At 39.7% G+C, this 27917-nt stretch overlaps 5 protein-coding genes across 6 annotated transcripts; 2 read left to right on the plus strand and 3 right to left on the minus strand.

The window, feature by feature from the left end:
* Nucleotides 1-119: 119 nt before the first annotated feature.
* On the plus strand, nucleotides 120-4189 carry LOC108066181 (arylsulfatase B). Its single transcript, XM_044393830.2, has 6 exons — nucleotides 120-188; nucleotides 1912-2037; nucleotides 2100-2259; nucleotides 2326-2811; nucleotides 2886-3043; nucleotides 3361-4189. Exons 2-6 carry the CDS (start codon nucleotides 1927-1929, stop codon nucleotides 4180-4182), a joined length of 1737 nt encoding a protein of 578 aa, XP_044249765.1. The 5' UTR covers nucleotides 120-188; nucleotides 1912-1926; the 3' UTR covers nucleotides 4183-4189.
* Nucleotides 4190-4699: 510 nt separating this feature from the next.
* Nucleotides 4700-9340, minus strand: Tsp74F (Tetraspanin 74F). 2 transcript variants are annotated; one of them, XM_070215640.1, is made up of 8 exons: nucleotides 9225-9340; nucleotides 8387-8608; nucleotides 6321-6424; nucleotides 6169-6255; nucleotides 5908-6099; nucleotides 5576-5671; nucleotides 5219-5515; nucleotides 4700-5143 (listed from the first exon to the last, which is right to left on the minus strand). In XM_070215640.1, exons 4-8 carry the CDS (start codon nucleotides 6244-6246, stop codon nucleotides 5096-5098), a joined length of 711 nt encoding a protein of 236 aa, XP_070071741.1. In that variant the 5' UTR covers nucleotides 6247-6255; nucleotides 6321-6424; nucleotides 8387-8608; nucleotides 9225-9340; the 3' UTR covers nucleotides 4700-5095. The 2 variants fall into 2 exon arrangements, with proteins under 2 accessions (XP_070071741.1, XP_017010067.1); XM_017154578.3 differs by lacking the exon at nucleotides 6321-6424.
* A 4187-nt stretch (nucleotides 9341-13527) lies between these two features.
* Prestin (solute carrier family 26 member prestin) lies at nucleotides 13528-23038 on the minus strand. Its single transcript, XM_017154582.3, has 6 exons — nucleotides 22447-23038; nucleotides 16702-17087; nucleotides 15755-16487; nucleotides 14811-15554; nucleotides 14599-14747; nucleotides 13528-14527 (listed from the first exon to the last, which is right to left on the minus strand). Exons 2-6 carry the CDS (start codon nucleotides 16725-16727, stop codon nucleotides 13915-13917), a joined length of 2265 nt encoding a protein of 754 aa, XP_017010071.2. The 5' UTR covers nucleotides 16728-17087; nucleotides 22447-23038; the 3' UTR covers nucleotides 13528-13914.
* Nucleotides 23039-23368: 330 nt separating this feature from the next.
* On the plus strand, nucleotides 23369-24862 carry Wdr92 (WD repeat domain 92). The gene is made up of 2 exons (XM_044393901.2): nucleotides 23369-23751; nucleotides 23809-24862. The coding sequence occupies exons 1-2, from the start codon at nucleotides 23477-23479 to the stop codon at nucleotides 24659-24661; spliced, it is 1128 nt and encodes a 375-aa protein (XP_044249836.1). The 5' UTR covers nucleotides 23369-23476; the 3' UTR covers nucleotides 24662-24862.
* LOC108066183 (tetratricopeptide repeat protein 27) lies at nucleotides 24844-27723 on the minus strand. Its single transcript, XM_017154580.3, has 4 exons — nucleotides 27408-27723; nucleotides 26977-27347; nucleotides 26418-26920; nucleotides 24844-26355 (listed from the first exon to the last, which is right to left on the minus strand). The coding sequence occupies exons 1-4, from the start codon at nucleotides 27469-27471 to the stop codon at nucleotides 24897-24899; spliced, it is 2397 nt and encodes a 798-aa protein (XP_017010069.2). The 5' UTR covers nucleotides 27472-27723; the 3' UTR covers nucleotides 24844-24896.
* Nucleotides 27724-27917: the final 194 nt, after the last annotated feature.

The raw sequence follows: 27917 nt of genomic DNA on the forward strand, positions 1-27917 counted from the left end.
TGTGTTGTATACGATTATTTTTCGCGCACGTTCCGTGACGTCACAGCCGTTAAAGTCGGCTAAAGCGTTGTCACTTTAAAAGCGCCAAAATCCAGCGGAGCGTTTAGTCGAGTGGAGAAGCCGCTGGGGGAAGGATCACCGACGATCACCCATCATCGTTAAAACCTCCAACAGATTCCGGAAAAACAGTTGAGTGTTTAGTGTTAAGTGCTAAAAAGGTTGAGCGACTTAGTTGCAAAGTTGAAACAATTTTAAAGAGAATGAGCTGACAAATAAAGGAATCAGCTGAAGTGCGTAACCAGTTTGATCGAAAATTTTCCAGAATCCATTACCGTAGTTTTCGAAATAATTATTATAATTTACATTTCAAAACAAACATTGAGACTAGTTAGTAAATATATAATATATAAATAATATAAAAAGACTGTAGACATTGAGTTCTGAACCAGTTTGTTGCTTAGCTAATCACATCATAATCTGATTTAAACAGTCTCTGTTTTTTTAATTCCTTTATAAAAAGAGTAAACTTTTTTGAAGTAAAATTGGGGAATACTTGAGAAAACAGATTACTTTACGACAACTGAAAAGGTACAATAAAATTTAAACGATTGCACTTAAGAACCCACTTTTTAAGCACACTTAAAGAATGCCAAGATTAAATGGTTTAAAAAGAGGGAGTGCACTAAATTAATATTGTAACAATTTAGAAACTTATAAAGGATTCATTTGATTTTGTGTTTGATAATTTTTATCTTACTTCAAGGAAGATAAATAGATTTACAACATTTTTTTTTCGTATTTTACAGATTTTTCTTGTTTTTTACAATAATTTGCATTTCATAATTCCACGATTGAATCTTGCCTCATGTCTTCAATTGGTTAACCACAGTCGGTTACATTGTAATTTGGCAAAACAAAGTGTGGATGAGCCTGATCCACGTTGTACAACTCTCCAAAAATCTAAAAGTTTTTGAATAGGAAAAATTGCAAGCCATATTGAACTAAACTAGTTTTGATTGTACTAATCGGTATCATCAAAGGTTGCTTTGCACTCAAGAACCTTTAGGCTTGATGAACTGGATATTGATTACACACACGTGTTTAATCAAGGTCACGATATAAACGACCTGTGAAGGTCATCACCTATCTGCTGGGCGTTCCCATTCTCAGTTACAATCCACATGTCGTGACGAAAATTCCCATCCCATTCGCACGACACTTTTATTTTTATTCAAATTATGTAGCATTATTAAAACTCGTCTAAAATGCTGAAAACAATTGCACAGTTCATAGATTTTATGGCTTGTCTCGCTTATCTGCCTCGATTTCATTATTGCCAGCTTTTTTATGGCCTATTGCGACAATTAAAACACAGTTTTAGCCAAGATAAAAAGAAATTACAGCCCTCACAGCAAAGGTAAGCCTCGGTGTTCATGTGTTTCTTTGTTTTATATAATGTCTTAACAATTGTTGCCAAAAAACAACAAAATAAAACGACAGCAGACGCCGGAATGGTTGAATGAACTTTGCGGCCACATGCCACACTGGGCCATGGGATAGGTCAGGAGGGAAGAAGTTGGAGGCAGCACCTGTGGAAGATGGCTGATTGTAAAATTGCCAATTATGGCGAAGAAAATTCGGCAGATACTGCCTAGATGTGCAATATTATAATGGAGTCAGTTACATGTTGGTATTGCAACACATGGCCAAAAACAATAAACGGAATACATTTTAGTGTCGCTCAAACTTAGCACACAGTGGAAATATTTTTTACTAGATATTTACTTACCTAATAATTTCTGGAATTTTGCTCATTTTAAGTAACATGTTGGTATAATATTTAATTAATAACATTAAAAAGTGTTTAACATAAATGAAATCAATTATTGATTTATACAAATTTTTCTTTAGATCTGGAGCTTTAAAATGACTGGGAAAATCCATGGTCTGCTGGTAGTGAGTGCCATACTCAGTCTGGCAAATGGATCTGGAAATTCCACTAAGCCCAACATTGTAATAATACTGATCGATGATATGGTAAGTTGTCGTACTAAGAAATAATTACTGCTTATAAACACGAATATTTTATATACTTTAAGGGCATGAACGATGTGAGTTTTCATGGCTCGAATCAGATACTCACGCCGAATATTGATGCCCTGGCCTACAATGGTATTCTGCTCAACAAGCACTATGTTCCGAATCTGTGCACTCCATCCAGGGCCACCCTGCTAACCGGAAGATATCCCATACACACAGGTTAATTATAATTTGTAAATCACCAAAGGTTCTTTCTAACTAAATTACTTAATTAAATGTTTTCAGGAATGCAGCACTTTGTGATCATTACCGATGAGCCCTGGAGTCTCCCTCAGCGAGAGCGTCTGATGCCGGAACTTTTCCGGGAGGCCGGCTATTCCACCCACTTGGTGGGAAAGTGGCACTTGGGCTTCTGGCGAAAGGACCTTACACCCACAATGCGCGGATTTGACCACCACTTTGGCTACTACAACGGATACATCGACTACTACGATCATCAGGTTCGAATGCTCGACAGGAACTATTCGGCAGGACTGGATTTCCGACGGGATCTTGAGCCCTGTCCCGAGGCAAATGGAACTTACGCTACCGAAGCCTTTACTTCGGAAGCGAAAAGGATTATTGAGAAGCACGATAAGAGCAAACCATTGTTTATGGTGCTCAGTCACTTGGCAGTACACACGGGCAACGAGGATAATCCGATGCAGGCTCCCGAGGAGGAGGTTGCCAAGTTTGCCCACATCAAGAATCCTAAGCGGCGCACTTACGCTGGTGAGTTGGTAATTTAAGATCTGGAATAGTTTCTAATCTGCATTTCTTACCATATCTATATATTTTGAACAAAGGGATGATTTCTAGTCTGGATAAAAGTGTGGCTCAGACGATTGGTGCTTTGAAGGATAATGGAATGCTGAATAACAGCATTATCCTGCTTTACTCAGACAATGGTGCCCCCACTGTGGGCATTCACTCCAATGCGGGCTCTAACTATCCTTACCGCGGGGTAAGTAATTATTATTATTATTATTATTATTCTACTAGAATATCAAGTGGTTTTACACTTTAAAATTCATTCATTAAAGTAAATAATAAAAAATAATGACTCTCCTTAAAATTTTAAAAAATTATGTAGATCAAAAACTAGAAAAGATACAATGTCCAAGGCTTACGACTTGTACTTTACATCAGTTGCTTTGCTCTTTCTTTTGCCAACAGCACAGCTCAATAGAATTTCTTCTAAGGGGGATTTTAAGTAATAATTTGACTTTAAGCATGTCACTTAAAATATATATTAAATACTGCTCTTTCTTTTACCAACAGCAAAAGGAATCCCCGTGGGAGGGTGGCATTCGATCCGCCGGCGCCTTATGGAGTCCGCTCCTCAAGGAGCAAGGATATGTGTCCAATCAGGCTATTCATGCCGTGGATTGGCTGCCCACACTGGCTGGAGCTGCCGGGGTGTCCTTGCCACTGGATCTTCAGTTGGACGGAGTTAATCTCTGGCCTTCGCTGAGCGGCAATGAGGAACCGAAGCCCCGAACGATGATTCATGTGCTGGATGAAGTGTTCGGCTACTCATCGTACATGCGAGATAATCTTAAGTATGTGAACGGAAGCAGCTTTGGGGGACAATACGATCAGTGGCTAGGAGATCTGGAGCCCAACGAAGACGATCCCTTGAGCGAGAGCTACGGACAGCATGTCCTGGCATCGGAAGTTCAACGCGTCCTGGGAAATCGGGGATTAACCGAGGATCGCATCCTGCAGATGAGAAGCGAAGCCACCGAGAGGTGTCCCCCTATTGAAGGGCAGAATCCTCTAGAGCCCGAATTCAAATGTGAGCCCCTAAAGGCACACTGCTTTTTCGATTTGGCCAAGGATCCCTGTGAGCGATACAATCTAGCGGAAAGCTATCCACTTCAACTGAAGGAACTTGCCGAAGAGGTGGATCAAATCCGTCGGACTGCGATTCCTAGCGCCAGAGTTCCCAAATCCGATTCGCGGGCCAATCCAGCTTACCACAACGGAAATTGGGAGTGGTGGAACGATACGGAAACGGATTCAAGTTCCGGTACTTGTTCGTTAAATATATGGATTATGATGGGAAGTATTATAGGCCTAGCGTATAGAAGATATTTATAGTGGTAAGTTCTGATTAGTGTAAATTGTAAAAAAATTAAAATAAATAAAAATAATTGTTAATAATATTTACAATTTACTTGTGACTATACTTCGAAACAGATCTATAATCATTTATTTTTGTCCGAAAAGTATATTTATTGAACTAGCTATTTTAGATGAAACAAACTTGGCTTAAATTAATGCCATAATTGTGGCATCACTGGTAATAAATTAAATGATAATAAATTGTGCAAGCAACTTTCGGCTACAACGTTAAAAAACAGTACAAGATTGAAAGCAGTGACCTATTTAATCTATTTACGATATTGTCCATATTGAATATCGTGTTCACAGATCCCAAAAATATGCAATAATATTTTAAGGTAGAACATCCCTAGATATGAATATTTTAATAGGAAAATTGTATTTCACTTGTCTTATAGACAATTTCAAAATTCACATTCTATATCAAAAATTCAGAAAAAAAAATTAGCAAGCCCAAGAACTTAAGAAATCAAAATAAAACTTACCGAAGCTCTACTTTTTAACTAATTTTATTAGAAACAACAATGGACAGACAACTAAATTCTCTATAAACAATAGAAAAGCTGGCTTAAAACTAGCAATTGCATTGGGGTTTTGATTACGGGATCTTAAGACTAAATTTACAGAAATACATAAAAATAATACAAAAATATGCAACAGATGATAACAATACAATCCAGTTACTCGCTCATGAATACTCACTAGTTTCTTTAAACACGTATATACATAGGTACATAATACAAACGGACAGTTGACTTTTTTAGAGCCAACATTATATCATACACTCGGATAATACTCTTAATATAGCTCAAAAATGGGTTTCCTCCATACTTCCGACCTTGGTATCTGTTTTTCCTGCTTGGGCTTGGAATTCTCCTCCTCTTTGGCGCTATTCGATCATATTGAACAGTAGGCAGGAGAATATCATACCAAAGATCTGAAAAAATAAAAATAATTTTTAAAATGATTATTCAGTATTTTCCCGTATTTTCTAAGTATATGTATTACTCACCATTAAAATGGCCACCGCGATGGAGGTTCCTCCGATAACCGCCGCGTGATCTCTGATGAAGTTGGTCGTGACATAGAGACAGCCCTGGTTGTACAGATTGGTGATGGTCGGGAAGATGGTGCACTCCTTTCGCTGACCCCCAAAAAGCTCCTGGCAGCAAGACTCGGGCACCGGTCCGTACCTATTCCAATCGTGCCACGTGTCCACTCCGCAGCATTGCAGCCGCTCTTGTGTCAAATCCCAGGCCTGGGTGATCTCCCTCCGGCTGCCGTATAAAGCCATTGTGGATCGCATTTCCTACGGAACATTAGGTGGGTTCAATGGAGTGCCACAGATTTATTTATGGATTTCCCTTACCTGCCGCATGGTCTGCTGAACTCGTTCGCGGAACACATAACCCAAGACGCCGCCAATTAGCATGGTGACGAAAACTAAAGCCACTATTATGAAATACTGCAAAGGGAAAACGAGGGGTTAATGCATATGTTAAATGGTGTTTGCATCATAGTTAAGAAGAAAAGACTTGCGATTTCTTAAGTTAGTTTTAGAAAGAAAAATAAAGAATTTAGTAACGCAACATATTTATTTTTTAAATGCAAGTTATATTTTTGTTTAGAAATAATTTAATTCAATTTAATAAAAGTGGTTATAGAACCGTATGATTTGTTATATTTATTATATTTACGTACCGTAAGTAGCAGGCACTTGACCTCCTTTCCAGCACCTACACAGCCCAAAAAGGACACTAGGCAGATGATGATCGATGTAACCAGTAGAACGTAAACGGCTCCCGAGAAAAGATTAGTTCCGAGCAATTCGTTAACGAAACTGCGATCCACCAGAGTCCACAGGGTGAGACAGAAGACAATGGCTCCACCCACCTGAAAGTATTCATTTTTGATAATTTGTTTGAAATTAATTATTTACTTTCATTTAGGCGAGATACTCACGAATATCACAAAGTTGGCTATGAAAAGGCTGTACTTGACGAACTGCCCGCAGCAGTCCATTCGCGAACTGAAGCCCATATCGTCTTCCTTTGAATGGAAAATAAGTTCCAATTAATCAATTCGATTACAGAAGAGAATGTAACATTTTGTACTTTTGTCTACAGGTGACGAGTCCGAAGAGGAATTTGATGCAAGGAGGATGATGCTAGGGATTTGGGAGGGAAAAGATGCAGAGGTTCTTGATGGCGCAACAGCTCTATTCGGCGAAAATAGATAAGGATTATTTTACACTTCGCTTGGATTGGGTTATAGTGTTAGTAAGTTGTGGCTTAGTACAGTAAATGGTTTGATGACAACCTATATTCGTAAACTATTTTTAAATATCGTATTTCTAATTATTAAATTTATTCTCGTACTAAAAAATAAATACATGTTATATATTTAAAATATTAAAGGATCTTGGTAGTGACAAAGCTTTTAGGATCTAACAAATTACTGGAAAACTAAAATATTTGAATTAGGGACTTAAAACATATATTGTGATTTCCAATCAAATCTAACCTAACATTTTAATATTGAATCACCGAATGTTTAAAATCGTACTATCAAGTTGTAATGTTAATGAAATGTGTAACCTTTTTCGAAGTTTCTTCCGTGTAAAATCTGTAAGTGATATTTATTTCACTATCTTTGCCGCCAATCGCTGGTTTTCCAGCTGTAAAACGAGAGTGAAGCTGGGAGAGTGGTGCGCATGCGCAGATGTGGTTTCGGCCGACTGTTCGCTGTTTGTTTCTAAGCCGGGTCCGAACCGCGAAGCGACCGAAGTACACTTAACCATGACCCACTTTTGGCAGCGGCGACGCCGCAGCGAAGCTGCCAACGCAATGCGCCTAGACAAGCGTTCATTATCGGCGGTGGCTGTTAACGTTTTGTGGATTTTGTCAGTTACGGCTCTTAAAAAGAGACTTCGGTTACTTACGACGCATTAGGCCCACTTCAAGGGTTCGCTGCGTAGAGACTCCGAGGAGAATTCCCAGTGGAAGTTGGAGCAATCACAAATAAATAAATCAAAGTAATAGCCTGCCCGAAAAATTGCTAGCTAATTATAGTGGCTTATTTACGAGTGCCGCCCCATCTCTGATTCATCTTGGCGGACTGCGATGTTCTAAATGCTAATTAAAAGTAATTGCAGGCTGAGCAATCGAGTCCCCCGACCCCCAACTAGCTGGTAAACGACATCTCATTTCGAGCATTATTTTCCAAATTCAAATAAGCTAAGTCGCAGCAAAGTTCGCCAGGTAATTGGCGGGGCTATTAAAAAATGTTCTCACACTGTCTGAATATTCACTATTTTTCATTCGGCGTTATCATGTTGCGGGAATCGTGCCTGAGATGACAGTAAGTCATCTGAAAGTCGCCATTAATGACGGGGCGTTGGCGGCGGGGCGAATCACTATATCTGCGGCTTGTAAGCCGAAACCAATTAAGTTTATGGTAATTGTTCAGATGTACGTGCTACACATCATAATAGATCACTTAAAGCTCGGATTTTTAGACCTCTCACTCTTGAAAAACATGGGAAATTATTGGAAATTATTATTATTTTGCTAAAAAAGGTAAACAAAATTATGGATCATCATCACCATTATTAGTTGGATATGTAATCGGGTAATTAAGAGGTTGCAATATTGTGGGTTGAAGTACCAAAATAAATGTCTTTTCGTAGTTTTGATAGGAATAACTTATTTTGCGAGTCTGTCGATTTGGGGGTTTTAAAATCGTAGGGTGGAAACCAATCTGTAGACAATTCTTTTAAATTCGTTTCAAGTCATGTTTAATCGTCAGTATTTGCAAAACAATAATGGAAGCAACAATTGGGATAATTCTACGTACTATTGTAAAGAAAAACGAAGTTCTTACAAACATTAATACAAATTATATCCTAAGTCTTGTGTATGCCACAAAGAGCAAGAGATTTTTTTAATATCAAGCATATTTTTATGTATTATTTAGGGTTTTTTTGTGAAGGTACATAATCAATTTACCTCGCTATAATATAACCTTTACTTCGAAAATCCCAATGTTACTATTAGAAAGCTTGACTGTTTAACTAAAATAATATACAAATTATTTAATAAACTAATCTTAACGTATTACGCATATGAGATAAAACTACCTTATTAGGTTGTAATATTAATCAATTAACTTATTTACTCACAAGTTTGCCGTCCCGTAGCACAAACGAAGTTTTCGTTAGGTAACCAATTTTGGCGGTTTTCTTTTCTCAGCGTTTGAGTATGTAAATGGCCTCAAAGTTGTTGTTTTGCAAAAACACAAAGCAAAACAAGCCAAGCCAAAAGAAACAGCCACTATTTTTAGTCGCACTTGAATGCACAAAAACTTTGGAAGTGGGAAATTGTTATGAACGAAGGCGGGGTGGCTATAAAAAAGAAACAAATAGAGTTAAAACAAAATGTTTAACTTTTTAGTGGAAAAAGATGGCTTAAATGTGCTACTTTTTTGTCAATCAACTTTTTAACAAATCTTTTATTTAATTTAACTTTCGAATGTCCCTTAAAAAAATAACCAAATATTATCCACGACATTTATCTGATCTTTTTATGATATTTCGTTTTGCTTTTCAGTCGCTCTTTGCGGCTTTATCGTATTTCATTCAGATCGCAAGAGCTTGCGAAGTTTACGTAGGTAACAATTTATGCAATATTTGTTAATATTTACTCTCAAATTTTTATTAAACTTTTTTTAATACAGGTTTCTTGCATTTGTTTTGAGCCTCACTCGCAGTTGATAATTGTTATTGAGTTTTTATTCGATTGTTGTTGCTGTTATTGTCAATTGCAGTTCTCCCATGGCAAACAACTTTTTTTTTGCGGTCTTGCTTTTAAGATTTGCTTTTAAAGTTACGTCACAACTGCCAAGGTAGCATTATCCTTAGCGGAGTTATCACTAGACTTTCGGTATATTTCCCGGAGATAAAACTATGTGTTTCACTTGATGTCTTATTGACTTAAGCCCCGACTTTAAGCTCGCCTTACAGAGAGTGGTGAGTGGATCGGGGAGCTATAATACTATAGTACTATATGTGGGAAGGCGACGACTCTACCGCTCGAGAGCTCGCTTGAAACTGGTTGTGGGAACAGTCGTGGCGATCGGTTTTTTATTAGTTTCGCTCACAAAGAGCTTCGTTGTTGGGCTTTTTCTGGTCTTGGCTCTCGAAATTACAACAATTCCGACTTGAGCCCCGGATTTTGGAGGCTCCGGACTGCAGGTGCAAGGGGGAGGGGGGAGCTGCTCGCTTACAAACCGCAAATACTTCTGAATGTTTTCGTACTTCTCTTTTATTTATTCATCTATTTTTCGGTTTTTCGTTCGCCCCGACTTCTCTTTGCCGATTCGGCATGTGAAAATGCGTTGAGCAAACAAAATGTGTTCCGTCCACAGCCAGCACCTTTGTTTCATTTTGGGCAATTGCAAAAAATAAATATTGATAAGCAAACGAAATTTGATATTTTTTTTAATTTTCGGTCTGTCCAATTCGTGGTGGGGATCATTGACTTATCCAAAAAATATTATTATTATTATTCAAAATGTTAGGATTAATTGCACTATGCAGCATCAAAAATTAACCTCGATGAATGCTATATTTTTGGATTCGTTACGAATTCCCAAGTTAAACTGCGTTTTCCTAAAAGTTCCCCGACGCAAGGATTCTTAGCAAAAGGACCTCAAAGTTCGAAAAATGCTGAAATTGACCAACTTTGCGGAGCTCTCAGATGAAAATGGATGCATGGCTTGGTTCGAAGTTAAAGTTTTTTAAAAGATACACCCTTTATCTTTCGAACCCCATACATAAAATAATTTTAGGATTTTGTTTAAGGCAGAAATAAATTCCAAAAAACATAGTCAAAAAACTGAAAAACATACAGCTGCGGTCAAAATAGTAGCAGTGTTGCCGCCTTGTGTTTTTAAAAGTTTGATGTTGTAATTTTGTCTTATCCAATTAGTCTAATAGTAAAATTATAATCAATACAATATTACCAGGAAAAGATCAATTACAACAACAAACTTTTAAATACACAGGGCGGCAACACTGTTACCATTTTGACCGCAGCTGTATACTTTTATGTTTTTTGATTTTTTTTTCTAGAATTTGTTTCTGCCTTAAACAAAATCTTAAAAATTTTTTAAGTATAGGGTTTAAAAGATAAAGGGTGTATATTTTAAAAAACTTTAACTTCGAACCAAGCCATGCATCCATTTGCCTCTAAGAGCTCCGCAAAGTTGGCCAATTTCAGCATTTTTCGAACTTTGAGGTCCTTTTGCTAAGAATCCTTGCGTCGGGGAACTTTTTGGAAAACGCAGTTTAACTTGGGAATTCGTAACGAATCTAAAAATATAGCATCCATCGAGGTAAATTTAAAAAGCACTAAAAATGCTGCACAGTGTTGTTTAACTTCACAGCGATGGAATTGTATCAGGAGATCGAAACGTTCTAATATTAACTATTTATTTGCTTGATCAGCACTAACACTCGAGTGGAGAAAAAATCCGTCTATTTAATTAAATGAAGTATCATATTGGTCAAAAATTTTGACACAAAATGAATCCTCAAAAACTTACCAGTGCCTACTTAAAGTCTCAAAATTTCAAAACACGATCATTTAAGAAGTATTTAATTTTAAAAAATAAATATTTTGTATGTAGCCCTTTATCAAGAGTTGATCGCTTTCAATTGCTGCATCAGAAGGCAACCTTCGGCAATTTTGTTGTTAGCCAAACAAATAGTTTTGGCTGCGTTGAGTAATTTCGTAAGCAATTTCCAAGCTAAGGTCAAAGAGTTGGCTGCCGATACACAAATAGCTCCACCCCCTAAGAAATCGAGGGGGGCTTCGCTTACACACACTCCATAGCACGGTTGAAAAACGCTCAAATTGTTGGCATGTTTAGCACTTTTATGGCCGTGTTAACAAACACCCGCCTCCGTCCCCTTAACTTCCCACAAATGTGGAAGTTGCATGGCAAAAATAGAAATAAAAATAAAAAATGAAAAACAATTACTCTGCCTGTTGATTTTGCATCTTATACACTCGCTGTGGGAACCTTTTGCGTTTTATAGTTGCCATAAAATTCATTTCCACACACTCGTATGCAGGCGCCTCGTGATAAAATATTGCACAAAAATCGAAATAGCCGGCTAGAGTTGTTCGCTTGTTTCTTCTCAAGTGGCCAAGGCATCATTAATATTATGGGGAATTCTTAATTCGATTTTAAGCAAGTCAATTTCGCCTATGAAAATATTCTGACTGAGATCCGATTAAATTGAGCGAGTTGAAAGCCTCGTTAAGCCCGCCGAAGGTGACAAGCGTCAGAAGCGTTAAATTGTAGCACTTAAAATGATTGGAATGAGTCAAAGATGGGGACTGCAAACAAATGACAAAAGGTAGCAGAGGATATAATTAAAATTGAAACAAACCCATGCATACCACATAAATAACACATCAAAATGATTAAAAGTTAAATGAAGTTTATTTAAAAAATAATTTTAAATGTCAGAAAAATGTGGAAATATTTAATTAATAGGTATGTATTCATTACAAATTCTTGCGCCGTTCTAAAAGTGGATTCATGCCCCCTCCGCATACTGATCTCCAGATCTAAGTTATCTTAATCAATCAATAATTTGCATAAATATTTCATTAATAAATTAACCAGTGTATGAGAATTACATTGTGCTATTGAATAATTTATTGGGAAAGTTGAAAGGCTAAAAAGGTTAATTGTTTTGAATTTATTATAGATTAATACAAATTAATACAAAAATTAAAAAGATTATTTTTCTAGTACCGCCAGAAACAGTTTAAGTTTTCACACAAAGTCACCTTCAAAAAGATCGAACTTGAGGGCTGGCATTCATTTTGGTGGACAACCACAAAACGCAACCGACTCTCAGATCTTGACCAACTCAAGTCATGTAGTTGTTCCCATGTGCCACACGAATCCAAACAAATTCCATGTGCATTCTGTGGCCTCGGGCAGAAGTCATTTAAGGGCTAATCAGTTGGAACAATTGTATTCCTTTTGGCCGCCGCTTAGGGCATTTTCCACCGCCTCCGCCGTAAGCATATAGATATTGGGCAAACACAAATAGCCAAAAAATACATCCAAGTTTAGTCATGTGCCTGCTAATTGCTCGGTGTCAGCTCAAGCGATTGTACGTGGCGATGTGTCAGCCAAAACCTGGATATTCTGTCTTCGGATCAGGTCAGGTATTACCGACTGAAATTGCAAGTATCTCATGATTCCTGAAGTACAAAAATATATGAATCATATAAAAATGGAATAAAATAAATAAGGTTTCTGTTTCCTTGCATTTATGCTGCTTACTATGGATTTATTTTTAAAGGCTTAAAAAAACATGATTATGCAGCAACTCTCCTATCAAAAAAGGAATCAAAAATTCCGTAAATGTCAAACCAATTCGGTTTATGGATATATTTCGTACTGGCCCACATATAAATTATCACTTACGTACATGCAGAAAAATCTTTTATCTTTTAGAAACACAAGAGTAATTTTTCTGAAATGTTGATATAAATAAAAAAGAAATCTAAGGAATCTTCATTATTTAGCGAACAAATATAGATATGTAAGACCCTTGAATAAAATCAAAATCGCAAAATCAATTAAAAATAATTAACCCTCTAGTGCCCAAGACCGCCTCCAGACGGGTAAGGTTAAAAGCACCGTTATTTTAGTCTTTTCATTCCTTTTGACTCGGTTTTGCGTTTTTTTTCTAATTCGGGGAAGTCCAAAAATTAAGTTCGTTGCGTTTGGAATACATACTAGAGCTTGCGCGAGCTGCTGTAGTCATTTGAGGCAGAAAATTAGTGCAACTCGGACGAAATAATTATTTGCGAATTAAATGCAAAATATAACTATTTTTTTAAAATATTAGAAAAAGTTTGTTGCTGGAAAAAAAAATTGTACGGTGTTACTGATAGTCTCAAGGACTCAAAAAACGAAACCCACACTAAAAATAAGATTTCGTTAGCTTTCTATAGCTTTTATAAGGTCTAGGCGGTCCAAGGATATAGTCCTATAAAACTCGATCCGTGCAAAAGTAAAAGTTTTTCTAAAACAAACATTCACTTTTGGATCATAATGAATCCAAAAATAATTTTTTTTTGGAAAAGAAAATTTGGGCACTAGAGGGTTAAAAACATAAAACCCAAATACATTGCAAACTCTTCTTCTTCTTCTTTACCAAGCCTAAAAGTATACTACAAAAATACAAATTAAATTTAAAATTCAATTCTGTTAAAAACCATACCACAATAATTGCAACAAATTCAGTTTAATGTTTATGTACAGTTTATACATACAATTTTATACATTTTAAGCCTAAAAACTAATTGTGTGTGTTTGAATTGTTCATTTTGGTACAAATTGCACTAAATCAATGCGCTCCGTTGATCGCTCGAAGTTCTTCGGTTGCCTTGACTGGTGGGCTGTGTGTGATTTAAGTACAAAAATCAATATTTTGGAGGCACTTAAACGAACTTAGCCTATTCTGCTTGATTGTAGACGGCGACATTGTTTCTAATCAGTTTAAAATAGGTCTTAGCAACTAGGAAGGGGGTTTTGGTGCTACGATTCGCAAGCTATCACTTGGACATATCACAAAACGTGGTTTGCCTCCGCATCTGGAGCAGGAGGATCGCGCTCTCACGCCGTCCGACAGGCATTGGCATACTCCACACAATCGTGCAGCGTGGGGAAGATCTCGAAGGGTCCTTCGCTGAGGGCCATGCTGTGCACCAGGGTGTCGTACACCCTATCAACGGGGCTGGCCAGCAGCAGGCGGGCTCCCCGCACCTTCAGCTCCTTGCTCACATCCGTGAGGGTGCGACATCCGGCCACATCTATGTGCCCCAGCATCGAGAAGTCCAGGATGAGCACCTTGAACGCACCGGCCGACTGCTCCAACTGGCCATTGACTGCCTTTCCTCCGTTCTGCGAAACCGGGGAATAGCTCGACTTGCTGCCCTTGCTGGGACTATTGCTACTGCTGCTGCTGCTGCTGGTGACCTTCGTCAGTGGCATCTTGTCCAGACCCACGGCCTCGTACAGAGCCCGCCGGAAGAACAAACTGGTGGCGAAGTTCAAAGAGCCACTGTAGCGGAAAATGCGGGTCTCGGGCACCTGCATCGCATTCCGGTGCTGGTTGACATCCATATAGATTCCCGGAGCCTCTGGCATGTAGCCCAGAAGGCAGGAGTAGGGCTTCAGGCCCTTGATGTACAGGGCCAACAGGGAGATGCAGATGCCAATCAGTAGGCTATAAAGGGAAAATAATCAAATTAATATAAATTAATTAATTAAATATAGTACAACTGGAGAGGCACCCACCCTATATCAATATCGATGATCACCACGCAGAGGAAGGTGGATATCCAGGTGAACATCTCAAGCTTGCCCTGTTTGGAGAACTTTTTCAGTTCCTTGGCCTGCATAAACATAGGCTTCAGGGCCACTATAATGACGCCAGCCAGAACGCACTGAAAGAAGGCAAATCAATTTAGGAAAAATAACAAAATATTTAGGATAAACACTGCACTCACCCTGGGCAAACTGCCGAAAAAGGGACCTATCCACATAAGAGTAACCACCACCAGCGCAGCGGAGACCAGTGAAGCTATCTGCGAAACACCACCTGTCTGATCCTGGATTACAGATCTCGACAAGGAGCAGGCCATGGGAATGCAGGAGAAGCAGCCGCCCACCATGTTGCCAATGCCCATGGCGAATAGCTCCTGATTCGGCCTGACCTCATAGCCATGCTTCTTGGCGAAAGTCAGGCCCATGGACATGATTATGGAGTAGGTCACTATGGCAATGGCTATGGAATCCACGGCCACCTTTGGCACAAGATCCAGTCGCGGCAGAACGGGATCCGGCAGTCCACTGGGTATCGTACCCACCGGATTCACTTTGTAGTCGATCTGGAGATTGAACCACTTGGAGATCAGTGTGCCGCCAATCACCATGATCAGCTCGGCGGGCAGGGGGAAGCGGCACTTTTTGCTCAGGCGCGGCTTCAAGATCTCATTGCAGATCGTCATGAATACGATCACCGCCATGCAAAAGCCAAAGTTCACCAAATTCGTTTCCGGCACGCCCTTAACCACATCAATAACACTGTATATGATCTTGAAAGCGCCCTTGTGACGGGGCACTGAGATGCCCAGGACATCTTTCAGCTGGGCGGTGACCACGTGACAAGCTGCAGCTGTGGTAAATCCATTGACCAGGGGCTCACTCAGCAGGGACGACAGGGTTCCCAGTCTTAAAAAGGCCATTAGGAGCTGAAAAATATGATCAGAGGGTAATTAATTAATTGATTAACAAGAGAGTCGAATACTACGATTGGCTCCATCTAGCGGCCATTTCATTTTGGCTCATAACTTTTAAATGGATTGTCCGATTTTAAAATTTTCTTTTATATTTCGTTAGGAACTTTACTATACGAGTAATGGATATAAAAATATCTCTAGAACCAACTTACGTTCACAATGCCAACGGTGAGGGCCAGCGAGGTGGCCACCTCCAGTTTTGTGATGGGATCCGCAATCAGGGTGGAATTCAATAGCTGAAGAGTGGATGCAGTGGTAGTTTCAGCCAAAACCGAAAGAGGGGATGTGCTGGTTGAGGTAGTTAAGTCCACAAGTGCTGAAGAATTCAAAGCCAGGAGAGGTGATGCAGTAGTTGTCCCATTCGACAGCAATCCAGTTGCCAACATATGATGGTGATCATCCACATTGGCGAACGTATCCACCACCTTGGCCGTCATCATGCTGGCCACCGCAAAGGTGCCAATCGAGATGTGCTTGGAGGTTCCCAAAAACATGTAGGCCAGTACTGGAAAGACGGCCATATAGAGACCGTTTCCGGCCGAAACTCCCGCCAGAATTCCATACGCCATGCCATGCGGTATGTTCATAATGGCCACGGTGAAGCCGGCGATAATGTCTCCAGGAAGGTCTCTCCTGGGCGAATACTGAGGTAGCCATTGCAGGATGGGAATCACGCCGGTGAAGAGTGCGAAGAAGTTCCAGCTGTGCCAGCAGTTGCGCAGCGAGGACGGTATGCTCTTGTCCCGGGCCGCATATCCCGTCTGCTTGATCACCACCTCGTGGGTCAGCACATCCCGGTGGATGCTGTATTTTGGCTGGATCTTTGGCTTGCTCGGTGCACTGCCACCGTTTCCGTTTGTGTTGTTATTGTTCAGTGGTTTGGTTCTACAAAAAAAGGAATTGTATTAATAATTTTGTGGATTATTGATAATATGATTTTTTATTTCAAAGAAAAATAAAAAGAAATTCTTCAGTAAATCAAAAAATTAACATAATTAAATGAAATATAATTTTTTATATATATTTACATTTAATGTTCTGTAAAATAGGAAAATTCCTCTTATTTTGTCTGTTTATAAAAACCACAAAAGAAACTCACTCTGGACTCTCTTTATCACTAGGCATTTTGGCTAAATCTTCCTCTACTTCTATGTCCTTTTGTTTTCTGCCGCGTTCCACATTGGTGTCTGTGAAAGGATGAATGCGAAGGTCGCGTTGGAATTGTAACTGCCGGAAGCGAGACACGGGGCAACTAGAATCACAATCAGCGTCTTTGGGTTTCTTGGGTATTGTTCCAGTGGCTCTAATTGGTGGGGTCTCCTTCAGTACAATGGGTATCAATAAAGTGCCAGCTTCGTTGTCGATATGTGAATCCTGGGTATAGTTCTCTATTAGTAAGTGACGCCGCCTCTTCTGGCGATCGTGCAAGTCTTTTAATCGCTTCCAGGCTCCTTTGGGCAAGGATTTAAGATGGTGTTTGGGTTTCTAAAAAGAAAGGAACATTATATTATTAAAAATATTTTAAACACTTGTATGTGGTTAAAAGTGCATATTAAATAAAGAAATATCTGCATATTTAAATAAAAGATGCTTAAATAAACATAACACTGTTTAAATTAAATACAAAAACCAAATTTTTTTCAAAAATATTACATATTTTCAATATCAAATTTACATACAACCAATTCTAACTAAAATCACAATTTAAAATCCTTAAGTTTGCTATAATTGTTAAATGTAATATTTTCAATATATGTATTTAAATTAAACAGTCATATTCATATTCTTTCATCTACTGCATACAAATACTTTGAAACTACATAGTAACAACTATATAATCTTGTCTTTCTTAGGTCATTATCTGAAACCATTGAAATTACTTTTTTAAATCTCTTAAAAATCTTTAAGTACTTGTTCTAATTTGTTTCCTTATCACCATTGACACTTTAAAAACAGAAGATAGTAAGCGTTGGAAAATTTTCGGCAAACCACATTGAAACGAGTATTTCACAACTTTAGTTAGATAACAACCGCTAACGATTAGCATCACTTTCGATCAAAAAACAACTGGCATCTATAGCTGCTAACCTTATCACCCACCGCACACGACTGAAGCATCTATCATCACTGACAGATCTTTAAATATAATATCCCCGAATTCGTGAACATTTTCGATTATAATGAATCATGATTTCATAGCGAATGCTAATTGGTTTAATTATTTGATCAACATGCGTTCTCTGGGTGACCGCAAATTTTGGTTTAAATTTGAAGAATTCCCTGCCAAAAATAATCTCTATCGGTCTTTATTACGCATACGCAGCGTTGACAAGTGTCTAGTGTTGACGTATTTCCGAAAGATGTTCATCATCAATTACCGTCTAGCGAAAGCCACTTGCTAAGTGCTCAATAAAGTAACGTACACCTGCGATAAATGGGATAACAGTAGAGGGCATTTTGCGCATTTTGTCATTCGTTTCATTGGCTCAGACCATAATCACCTTCAATAATCGGTTCATGGTAGATAATTTTTATGACCAAGTTTTAAGCTAGCACTAACAAATGAGGGTTATAGGGTTTATAATAAACAAATATTGTAAATATAGGGATAACAAAATAGTTAGGAGCTCCCTTCGGTAGAACAAATTTACTAGATTATATAGAAATTAAGAAAACATATATTTGGACTATTTTATTTAAATCTAATATTAAAATATTATTAATTTTATATATTAAAATAATAATTAATCTATGCGGATCAGAGGTTATAGTCCCACAAACTCCACTTTTTAGTTACCCTACAAAGCCCCGTTACCAACTGACACAATTCCTGCTAAGTGACCATAAAATGGCACTCCATAAACCAAAGTAAACAACTTCATAAACCGGATCCACAAAGCGGCTGCCAGACATAACAATAAATAACTCAAAAGATATATTTTGAAAGCTGTGTTCGGCAACGCCACTTGCATCACATATAGATGGAGTAGTACTTCCCCAGTTTTTGTTTAGTAAAAATCCGTTGAAACCTTGCTGCCAATGTCAAGTTCAACGTTTGGCGAGGTGACTGAAAAACCAAAGGTATCTCCAGTTATATGCTAAGTATCTGGAATCAATCAGGGGATCAAAAGATCACTGGCCTACCGAGATCAACTGTCTCAATTGCATTTGCATATCAAATTATAGCGTGTGAATTGAATATGATATCTTTCGGATTTATACCTACTGTTAAAAATAACCCAATAACCTGAAATAAATCTGAAAAAATACTAAAATAGATTTTAATTTATGGTAATAAAAATATAATTATTGAAAGCTGGGTTTCCCTGGAATTCGTGAAACTGTTTTATTATTTCACCTTCGAAATTGACGTTCAACAACTTCGTATCGCCAAAATCGGTAGCCATCATTTCATTGTAATTGCGGGTTTCTCTCTCTTTTTCACTCGATTTTCGAAAGTAATGACTAATCCATTAAAAACGAGCTTATTATATATAGAACAAACCCCTCGAATCCGGTTTAATTGTGATGCCCCTGGCTTATTGTTGTGTTGCCGGCAATTGCGGGGGACCTCATTAGTTCTACCAACCAACCGGTTACTGTGGAAACAGAGTGCAAAAAACGGGATCCCACATTTGGCCCAGACCGAAGCCCTTATGCAATGGGCCTAAACGCACATGACCAACGCGAGATTAGCCCAAAAGGGAACCGAAGGGAAGGGTAAAAGCTCTATATATAGGAGTATATGTACAAGTGCCGTAGTGAAAATCGGTGCTGAATTCTTATCGAAAGTGTCCACTTTGCTTATCAGCAGCGCGAGCACTTCCATCAGCCCTCGTTAATCAATGTTTTAACCTCGGCACGGAGACAAAACCGCAATTTCAGCGAACTAAAACATGTGTCTTCATTGATGAAAATTGTATAAAAATCAATTTCTAAGGGGGCAAAATCTAGAACAAATATTTTCTATTTTAATATTTGTATATAGCTCAGTTATGAAACCAGCTGACCTATTTTTAAGGCTAAGCAAATGCTTAATATTAAAGTGTAATGTGTCAGACGTTGAAATTTTAATATTCTTTTTGACACCTACTTTAAATTGTTCTAAGGGACTTTATTCATTAAAATATTTTTTAGTAAGACACAAGTATTATGGTGCTTTTAAAATAATTATGTTATCTGCCTGACTTTCGGTTTTTAAGCTCTTTGGAAATTAAATATAACAATTTGAAGGTTTGAAGGTTAACGAAAGTCGAGTGGAAAATAATTAAAATACTCCAGCAGTTTAAAATATATTACTGGTTTAATTTCGCTGTGGAAATGGTTGCTATTGGAATTCTATGGAAACCCTGAAGGGGAATCTCCGGGCAGGTGTTTACCGATATATTGACCCTGCTCTTATCAGCAACAAATGGCCATGAAATAGTTACAGTTGGCTTCAGAATTCCCCTTTTTCTAGTTACCATATGCAGTGCTTTCGGTATCAAAATATTGATTGCGTAAGCGGTAAATCAAATGTCAGAGATAACGCAGACAATTTTGAAGTGAACTTTGGGAAATTAAATCGGTGGTACGTACTTCAATCATGTTGATTGAGCCGCTGTGACTTTAACTGACGCACTTGAACCGACTTCTTTGCTGAGGCTAGTGAACAAAACTGAGGCAAATACTAAAAATTGGATCTGATCCCGGGGCTTTGTGTTCCACATTCAGCTGATGCTGTCTGCTTGATGTGATAAAACTGACGTTGAAGTACATAAACGGCTATTTCTTGGCAAAATATTTGTCGGGCTATGGGGAAAATTTATGGAGCACGCGAGCTTTTTTATAAACTTTATTTTTTATAGAAATAATCCGAAAGTTAAATACATTTTATTAACTTGACTTTTTTTATAGAAAACAAAATATATTTATCTAATAAGTGCGTTGTCTGATTCATTCATGCAAGGCAATTATGAGTGTACGACAATGTATTGTGAAAGTGAATAATGAGTCACTCTTTATAAGGCCCGAAAAAATGATAGGAAGCATTTGGAAGGCTTTATAATAAAGTGGACATTAGTTGAAACTTTTCATATTTAAATTCCTAAACACATTAGCATTTTGATAAATAAATTATATTACATTTACAATATTTTGAAAACTTTTTATTAGCTTGATTTTTAGAACTCTTGCTCAAATAGAATAGAGTAAATAAAGAAAAATATTCTGGTTAATAATTCCCAGAGATTACAATAAGGTCAAAGCTCGTCGGCAAATGTTTGCCTTTGGGGTTGGATCGGGAAATATATGGGGCACGCCCTTATCAGCGGATTAACCCTTGCCGGTGGAATCCAGTTTCTCCATCGATTTGACCACAGAACTGCAAACACAAACTGCCTTACACATTTCCCCCCACATAATGTTTAGCTTCCGTTTAGATATGAATTGCATTCATATTTCTGGGTTGGACTTTGAGTTTCCCTTGTTTAGCTTCTGTGGAAGTGCTGGTGCGGCAGTTGGCAGATTTTTTATATCTCTTTGTTTAGATTTCGATTGTGCGGCATTTATTTATTTTTCTGTGGTAGCGCCGGGGGTTGATTGGGGGGAAATCGGAGGAGCATTGGGGCTGCAACATTTTCCATTTTCCCTACTGTGCGCACGCACGAACTTCTGACAACGCAATGGAAACAAAACAAATAAAAATCAATTGAAACATCGTTTAATTGATCAACGAAATATTTGAGAGCGCGATGCCATAATTTCGAATATGAAAACTATGTCTATTTATAGAGTGAAGAGACGTCAACCAAGATTCGTGTTGCCATCCCGAATATTATTTAAGTAACGTACATGTTTTTATATTTAAATTTTAATTTTAATTATAATTTTGAGTATAAGAAATTGATTGGGTTAAAAAGTATCCAAAGGAAATGTTCTAATCCCAGGGTACAAATGGAGTCAATTTCATATCATTAATATTTTAATTCTTTTAAATTGGATTTTCTGGGTTTTTACTATCGAAATTTTAAGATTATCTTTTGACGGTTACTAACTCGAAAAAGAAATCATATGTAAGGTTTTGGGTCAAAACAGGTGTGAAATTGGAGAGTTTTACTTTTGTGTTCAAGGCCCCGATTAATAGCAATCTTTACAGCTCACGTATAACTGATAATATTGGAAATAATCAGCTCAAATTACTGGGTGATTGATAAGTACTTAAAGTGTTTAATTTTCTTTTTATTTTACTTTGTTTCTGCTAACAATTTTTTAATACACCATTGATTAACAATAATTAGTATTGTATTCTAATCATATTTTACATTAAAAGCAAAAAATAACTTTTCAAATAATCATTTTAGGGATTTTTTTTTATAATTATAGATTTTAATAATTCTGCTTTTTGCCTCTTGCATAATGTTTACATTTCTCTTAGAGAAAAAACCAATTAGGTGCCATTCATTATTTGCTTTTCCCAGAGCTGCGGCTTATCAACAAATCCCAATATATAGAGGGTATTCTCAGCCAGCGACGCGACAGGTTGGCAAAAAGTCACCAAAACGGAAGAACGACATAAACATACTATAGGTCTCTATATATGAGCACGCCATGTACCAGAATACTATATATACTATATATACACCCGATGACTGTGTGTCAAGTGCAAGTGCACTAATAAAGAACAAAAAGGGGGGCGAAGGGGAAAGGCAAATAAAAAACAATAAAGGCAATGAAAAGGCTGAAAAAATATACAATTAATTTGATTGTCCCAAATTGACGAGAAATCGAAAGGCAAACGGAAATCGGGAAATGTTGGGCGATATGTACGAAATTTCGGGAGTGAAAGAATCTGGTCTGCTTTTACCTTAAGAAAACTAAATTATTTTTGTTGGCATTCGATTCGCCTGCCAAACGAGTACAGCTGCTGTGGTTGTTGTTGTTGTTGTCGTCTATATTGTCGTTGTCGATTTGTTGGCACCTTCAACTTTTGATAGCGCCCGTTGTTTAATGGCCGTTGCCTTTGTTATTGTATCACTTGTTGCCAGTAAAAATTTGATTAACACTTTTGTGGCGCATGCATAGGGAATATATTGAACTTTAAGCACTCTTTATTCATTTTTGTTCAGCCAACAAAATTATCACTTATATAAAACTGGCTAAAAGGCCTGCAAATTAATGCTAACTAGATTTTTAGTTACTATTACGGCTCCGTTATTTCATTAATATTTACTTCCACTTATTTAACCACACGTTTGTAATGCCGAAAAGCGTCGCTTGCGACACACGTAAAACGTTTTTTGTCGTTATAATCTGGTGAAGTTGTTGCTGCAGTTGTAATTGTTGCTGGTGTTGTCGAGGGGGTCGAACGCCAAAAAAAGATGCTCGCGCCAAAAGGAATGGGGGGAAAATACGCGACAAAAGTAAAACAGCGTTCGACTGACCCAGAAGAACTGAAGAAAAAAATGTTAAATTCACAAAGCGGCCAAGCTTTGGAACGGAAAGCTCAAATCAGCTGGCCTGTTATTCTATCGGTAAAAATATCGTACATTTAAATTTATTGTGGTAAAACGTAAAAATTTTATTTAACTTTTAAAAATAATATTCCATATTAACAGATTGTAGAGTTTAAGTTTAATATATACAAGTTAACCGTTATTCTAATTTATCGATAGCTTGAATAAGCTCTAACATAATTTAGTATTTTAATTTTAGTATTTTTTCTCAAGAGCCGGCATGTGGTATGTTTAAGCCGCCAACAGCGCGGTCACATTAAGGAAGAGGAAGCAAGGTAGCTATGACAACAAAACAAGTTGTTTCTGATAAATCCTTCACTTTTCACCGGCCGCTTTGGGAATATTAGCCTATAAAAGTATCAGAGAAGTAAGACCACCGGAATGGACAAGCCCCAGCTGATCGAGCACCTCCACGAGGCCGTCAACTACACGGTGTACGACACGAAATGGGTGCCTCTTTCGGCCAAGTTCGTGGTTTTGGGCTCCAAGGCCAACGGGCATGGGATTATGGACATCTACGAACTGAACCAGGACAAGCTGGAGAAGGTGAAGTCCGTGGAGAAGAAGGTGGCCTTCAAGTGCGGCACCTTTGGAGCAGCCTCGCTGCGCAACCGCCACATGGCCATCGGGGATTTCGAGGGCAGGCTGCAGGTTCTGTAAGTAAAATCTGACTTAAAACCCATGGAAACCCCTCTTATAGGTATCAATTTCAGGGACATGGAGCAGCCAGATCTGCCGGTGTACAATGTGAAGGCCCACAGCGGCATCATCAACACCATCGACGCCATCGGCGGCACTCAGATCGATTGTGGAGCCCCTGAAATCGTCACTGGCAGCCGAGATGGAGCCGTGAAGGTGTGGGACATCCGCCAGGGACAGGCTCCGGTGGTGGACATGTCGCCGCCACCGCAGATGGGCGATGGCGTCAACCAGAGCAACGCTCGTCGGGACTGCTGGGCCGTGGCCTTCGGGAATACCTACAACTCCGAGGAGCGCATCGTGGCCGCGGGCTATGATAATGGGGATCTCAAGATATTCGACCTACGCTCGCTTTCCGTGCGCTGGGAGGCCACCATGAAGAACGGCATCTGCGGCCTGGAGTTCGATCGCCGGGACATTCCCATGAACAAGCTGGCGGTGACCACTTTGGAGGGCGGTCTGCTCGTCTACGACATGAGAACCCAGCACCCGACCAAGGGATTTAGTTATGTGGAGGAGCGCAACGCCGGGCGAAGCGTCGGCACAAATGGCGTGATCAGCGGTCCAAAGGCCACCGTTTGGGTGGTTCGCCATCTGCCGCAGAACAGGGATCTCTTCCTAACGGGCGGCGGAACTGGATCGATTCGCCTGTGGCAGTACGAGTATCCCGACAGGAGGGTCATCGACGATTCGGACGGCACCAAGCTGGGAGTGGCCGGGTCACTGAACTTGGTCAGCGCAGCCACCATGAGCACTCAGCCCGTTCACTGCTTCGACTGGCATCCGGACAAACTGGGCCTGGCCGTCTGCGGAGCCTTCGATCAGAGCGTTCGTGTTTTGATCACCACCAAATTGAACACTTACTAAGAAGAAACCAAGAGAATCGCCTCATACATGTGATATGGGTTCATGGGTAAATGCTTAGGTTTATATATTTATCAATATAATAGAGAATTTAATTGCGAATGTTAGAACTTCAACTTATTCACACAAACTGAATTTTCAACCTGAACCACATTACAAATCAAAACTAGCGTACAAAAATAAACTTTCCTCTATAAAATAAAATAGCTCTTTATTTGTTAAAAAGATATTAAGTCAACTAAGATCTCGGCACATTCATTCGCTGCTGGACTATTTTTGTCAGTTCTTCTATACGCTTTTCCAGCTGCTCCACCTTCTCCCTCTGCTCGGCCGGCACATCCACATTGATGGCCCTTTTCAGGGCATTCAGACAAGAAGTGCCCGCCAGTCGGGCGGAATTCAGCTGAGAGGTTATCATCACCTCACTCTCCTCCGGGATGTGCTCTTTAATGGCCGCCACCGAGAGTTCGCAGACCTCCAAGCAAAGATCTAGAGCTTTTAGGGCATGCTCCGACTTGGTTTCCCAGCCCAAATGTTTTGGGGTATAAGCACGATAGGATTTCACGAGTTTCTCGGCCTTTTTCAGTGGCGTTGGGGCCACCAAGGCAGCCAATTCCCAGACAAGAGGCTCGTTTCCGTGCTGGATGCTCTGCTGACCCAGCAGCTTTATAAGTCTCTTTATTAGACTTCCTGAACCAACGGGATCCTCCTTGGAAATGCCGTAGACAATGCGGGTGAGCACCTCTTGATCCAGATAGTGCTGCTTTAGCTCCGCCATTCGCTGATAGGCCCGCATGGCATCCTCCCAGTGCGAAGTGTCCACGGCCACCAGCATGTAGTTCTCCCAAACCTTCCAGTTGCTATAGTTGCACTTCAGGGCTTCACCCAAAACGCGATGGGCCCGCTGTTTGTCGCCCAGCTTAATCAAGGCCTTGGCCAAATTGTTCCACGACTCGAATCCATTCGGTTCCAAGTGAGTGTAGGCCAGATAATGCTTAACAGCCGCCTCCCAGCGCTCCAATTGAATGGCGCAGTAGCCGCAGCGCAGCAGGATGGCCTCCTGCAGGTTGTTTATCTCCAGGGAGATCTCAAAGTGCTCCATTGCCTGGGTGTAGTCCGCAGTCCTGTAAAAGTAGTTGCCCCAATAGGCCTGCGCCTTGCCACTCGTCTGCTTGGAATGCAGCCAAGCCTGCTCGTAGAACTTGGGCTCATCGATGGCGTCGCCGAGGAGGCAGTAGAGCAAAGCAGTGGGTTTCTTCTCCAGCTCCTGCCGGATGATCTCGGCCGCCTTGTGCCGCAGCTCCAGACTCGTGTAGCACTCGATGACCTGCTGCCAGGCGTGGATGCGCAGGCAGATGTCCAGAGCGGTCTTGGTCATGCCCAGCGAGCGCAGCAGGTCCACCAGTTGCAGCTGCACCTGCCACTTGGGCCTCAGGTGGGCGGCAAAGCCGTAGGATAGTCGCGAGCGGAGCGAGAGCTCCTTCTCTGAGCTGTCCAGCAGCTTGACGCACTCCTCGCACTGCTTCCAGCTGCGTTCGACGGTTCTCCGCTGGTTCGATTCCTGCAGGCAGTTAAGCAGAAGGGCTGCCTGGCGCACCTGCAGAGGTCCATGCTCCTGGTAGAGCAGGGTTTGTGTATAGGGCTCCAGTTGCTCATCCGCCAGGCGATCCTTGGGCTGCGAGCGTTTCAATTGTTTTCTTTTTAAAGAAGAAAATGGGGGTAATATAAGTACAATCCATTGATACTCCATCATACTCACACCTTGGCCAGCACCAGAGCTTGGAGCACGCTGGGCAACGTCATCACCTCATTGTCCTTGAGCTCTACAAAGCGAATGCGCTCCAGTCGCGTGTCATCCTCCAGAAGGAGCAGCTTGGGCAACTGGGTCTTCTCATTTGTACGACTGGCCGGGGGAAGGGATTGCTGCTCCTTTAGGTGCTCAACTTTAAGGCAGAGCTGCGGGAGAGCTTTCTGCTGGAACTTGGTGCGTACTCCCAGCAAGCCCTCAACCTTCAGCTCCACCTGCAGATGGTTGCACAGATCGTCCAGCAACTGGGAGGCTATTTCCGAACGGTGAAACTGCAGGTAGCCATTGGCCAATTCCAAGAGCAGCAGCGATTGCAGTTCCCTGCTCTCAAACTGGTTGATTTGAGCCTGAAGAAGTCCAGCTGCCGCTTTAAATTGTTCATATAGAGATGCCGCCAAGTCGTCGAGGATGTGCTGGTGTAGGCAGATCAGCCGCAAGTGCCACCAAATTAGTACCTGCATAAAAAGGTTAGTTATAACTATACAAATTAATAATTAAAATGCTAACTAACCTTGGATTCTGGATAGATTTCCAACAATTCCTGAAGTATTTCCCTGGCTACAAGTAAAAGTTCTGCAGTCTTTACATTAGGATTCAGCTCCTCACCGCTGGCCTTAAGTTTCTCCTGGGCATCCAGATCCTCCAGGTTTAGTTGACTATGTATCTGCTGGAAATCTTCAAGTTTGTCAAAGGGTCCAGTAAAATTGTTCTGAACAAAAGCAAAGATCAGAAGCAGGAAATCCTTCAGTTGGGATGTGGGATCTTCTTTAATATTGGGTTTGCTCTTTTCCCGCCAGCGTTGAAGAATCTCCCGAAGATCCTCCACTGTCCACAGATTCTGGCGAGTCCATAATTGACGCAGTTGCTCATCGGCTGGAAGATCTGAATGAAGTAATTTCGATAAATATTACATGTGAAACATTATTCTTGGTAATAGTTTACCTTCTACAGTTACTGCATCGTTAAAATTGCAAATATAATATTCACTAAATGCCTCAGCCACCATTATCTCAAGTTTTTGTGATGAAATTGTTTAAAGATTTGGCATAAACAATATCTCTGATCCACGTGCTCCACGTGCTAACAAAACCGGCTCTTCTTTAATCAAAGTTTAAACTTTATAAGAGAAACTATACTTAGTCGGAGGTTTAAAGCTTTTCCCTTGTATTAATTTAGTTTAATTTAACTGTTTAACAGCAATTTTAAGCGATTTCTAGAATATTTTTATATCGCGCAAATGTTTATTAGGGATGAGAGTTCTTGAACTTTCTGCGTCTCATCAGCTGATGCGACATATCGATAGCCAAGGCGGTCAATTTAAAAAGCAAAAATATACTGATTAGCTGTTATGTTTCTAAATAATTTAATTTAATAAATTAACTTCGGTAAAAACCTGAAAACAAAATGTACTTTCAAAATTAGTTGCTATCAGTACAAAAACCTTTTTACATT

Source organism: Drosophila takahashii, chromosome 3L (genome assembly GCF_030179915.1).
Source record: "Drosophila takahashii strain IR98-3 E-12201 chromosome 3L, DtakHiC1v2, whole genome shotgun sequence".
NCBI classification, from domain to species: domain Eukaryota; kingdom Metazoa; phylum Arthropoda; class Insecta; order Diptera; family Drosophilidae; genus Drosophila; species Drosophila takahashii.

Coding starts and splice junctions, on each gene's coding strand:
- Tsp74F (XM_017154578.3), bottom strand. CDS start 6,246: ATGGGCTTCAGTTCGCGAATGGACTGCTGCGGGCAGTTCGTCAAGTAC. Junction 6,100..6,168: donor TAGCCAACTTTGTGATATTC/GTGAGTATCTCG, acceptor GAATACTTTCAG/GTGGGTGGAGCCATTGTCTT. Junction 5,672..5,907: donor TCAAGTGCCTGCTACTTACG/GTACGTAAATAT, acceptor TTCCCTTTGCAG/TATTTCATAATAGTGGCTTT.
- LOC108066183 (XM_017154580.3), bottom strand. CDS start 27,471: ATGGTGGCTGAGGCATTTAGTGAATATTATATTTGCAATTTTAACGAT. Junction 27,348..27,407: donor CGATGCAGTAACTGTAGAAG/GTAAACTATTAC, acceptor TACTTCATTCAG/ATCTTCCAGCCGATGAGCAA. Junction 26,356..26,417: donor GCTCTGGTGCTGGCCAAGGT/GTGAGTATGATG, acceptor TTCTTTAAAAAG/AAAACAATTGAAACGCTCGC.
- Prestin (XM_017154582.3), bottom strand. CDS start 16,727: ATGCCTAGTGATAAAGAGAGTCCAGA. Junction 16,488..16,701: donor AGTGATAAAGAGAGTCCAGA/GTGAGTTTCTTT, acceptor CTTTTTTTGTAG/AACCAAACCACTGAACAATA. Junction 14,528..14,598: donor ATCATCGATATTGATATAGG/GTGGGTGCCTCT, acceptor TTCCCTTTATAG/CCTACTGATTGGCATCTGCA.
- LOC108066181 (XM_044393830.2), top strand. CDS start 1,927: ATGACTGGGAAAATCCATGGTCTGCTGGTAGTGAGTGCCATACTCAGT. Junction 2,260..2,325: donor AAGATATCCCATACACACAG/GTTAATTATAAT, acceptor AAATGTTTTCAG/GAATGCAGCACTTTGTGATC. Junction 3,044..3,360: donor CTAACTATCCTTACCGCGGG/GTAAGTAATTAT, acceptor TTTTACCAACAG/CAAAAGGAATCCCCGTGGGA.
- Wdr92 (XM_044393901.2), top strand. CDS start 23,477: ATGGACAAGCCCCAGCTGATCGAGCACCTCCACGAGGCCGTCAACTAC. Junction 23,752..23,808: donor GAGGGCAGGCTGCAGGTTCT/GTAAGTAAAATC, acceptor TATCAATTTCAG/GGACATGGAGCAGCCAGATC.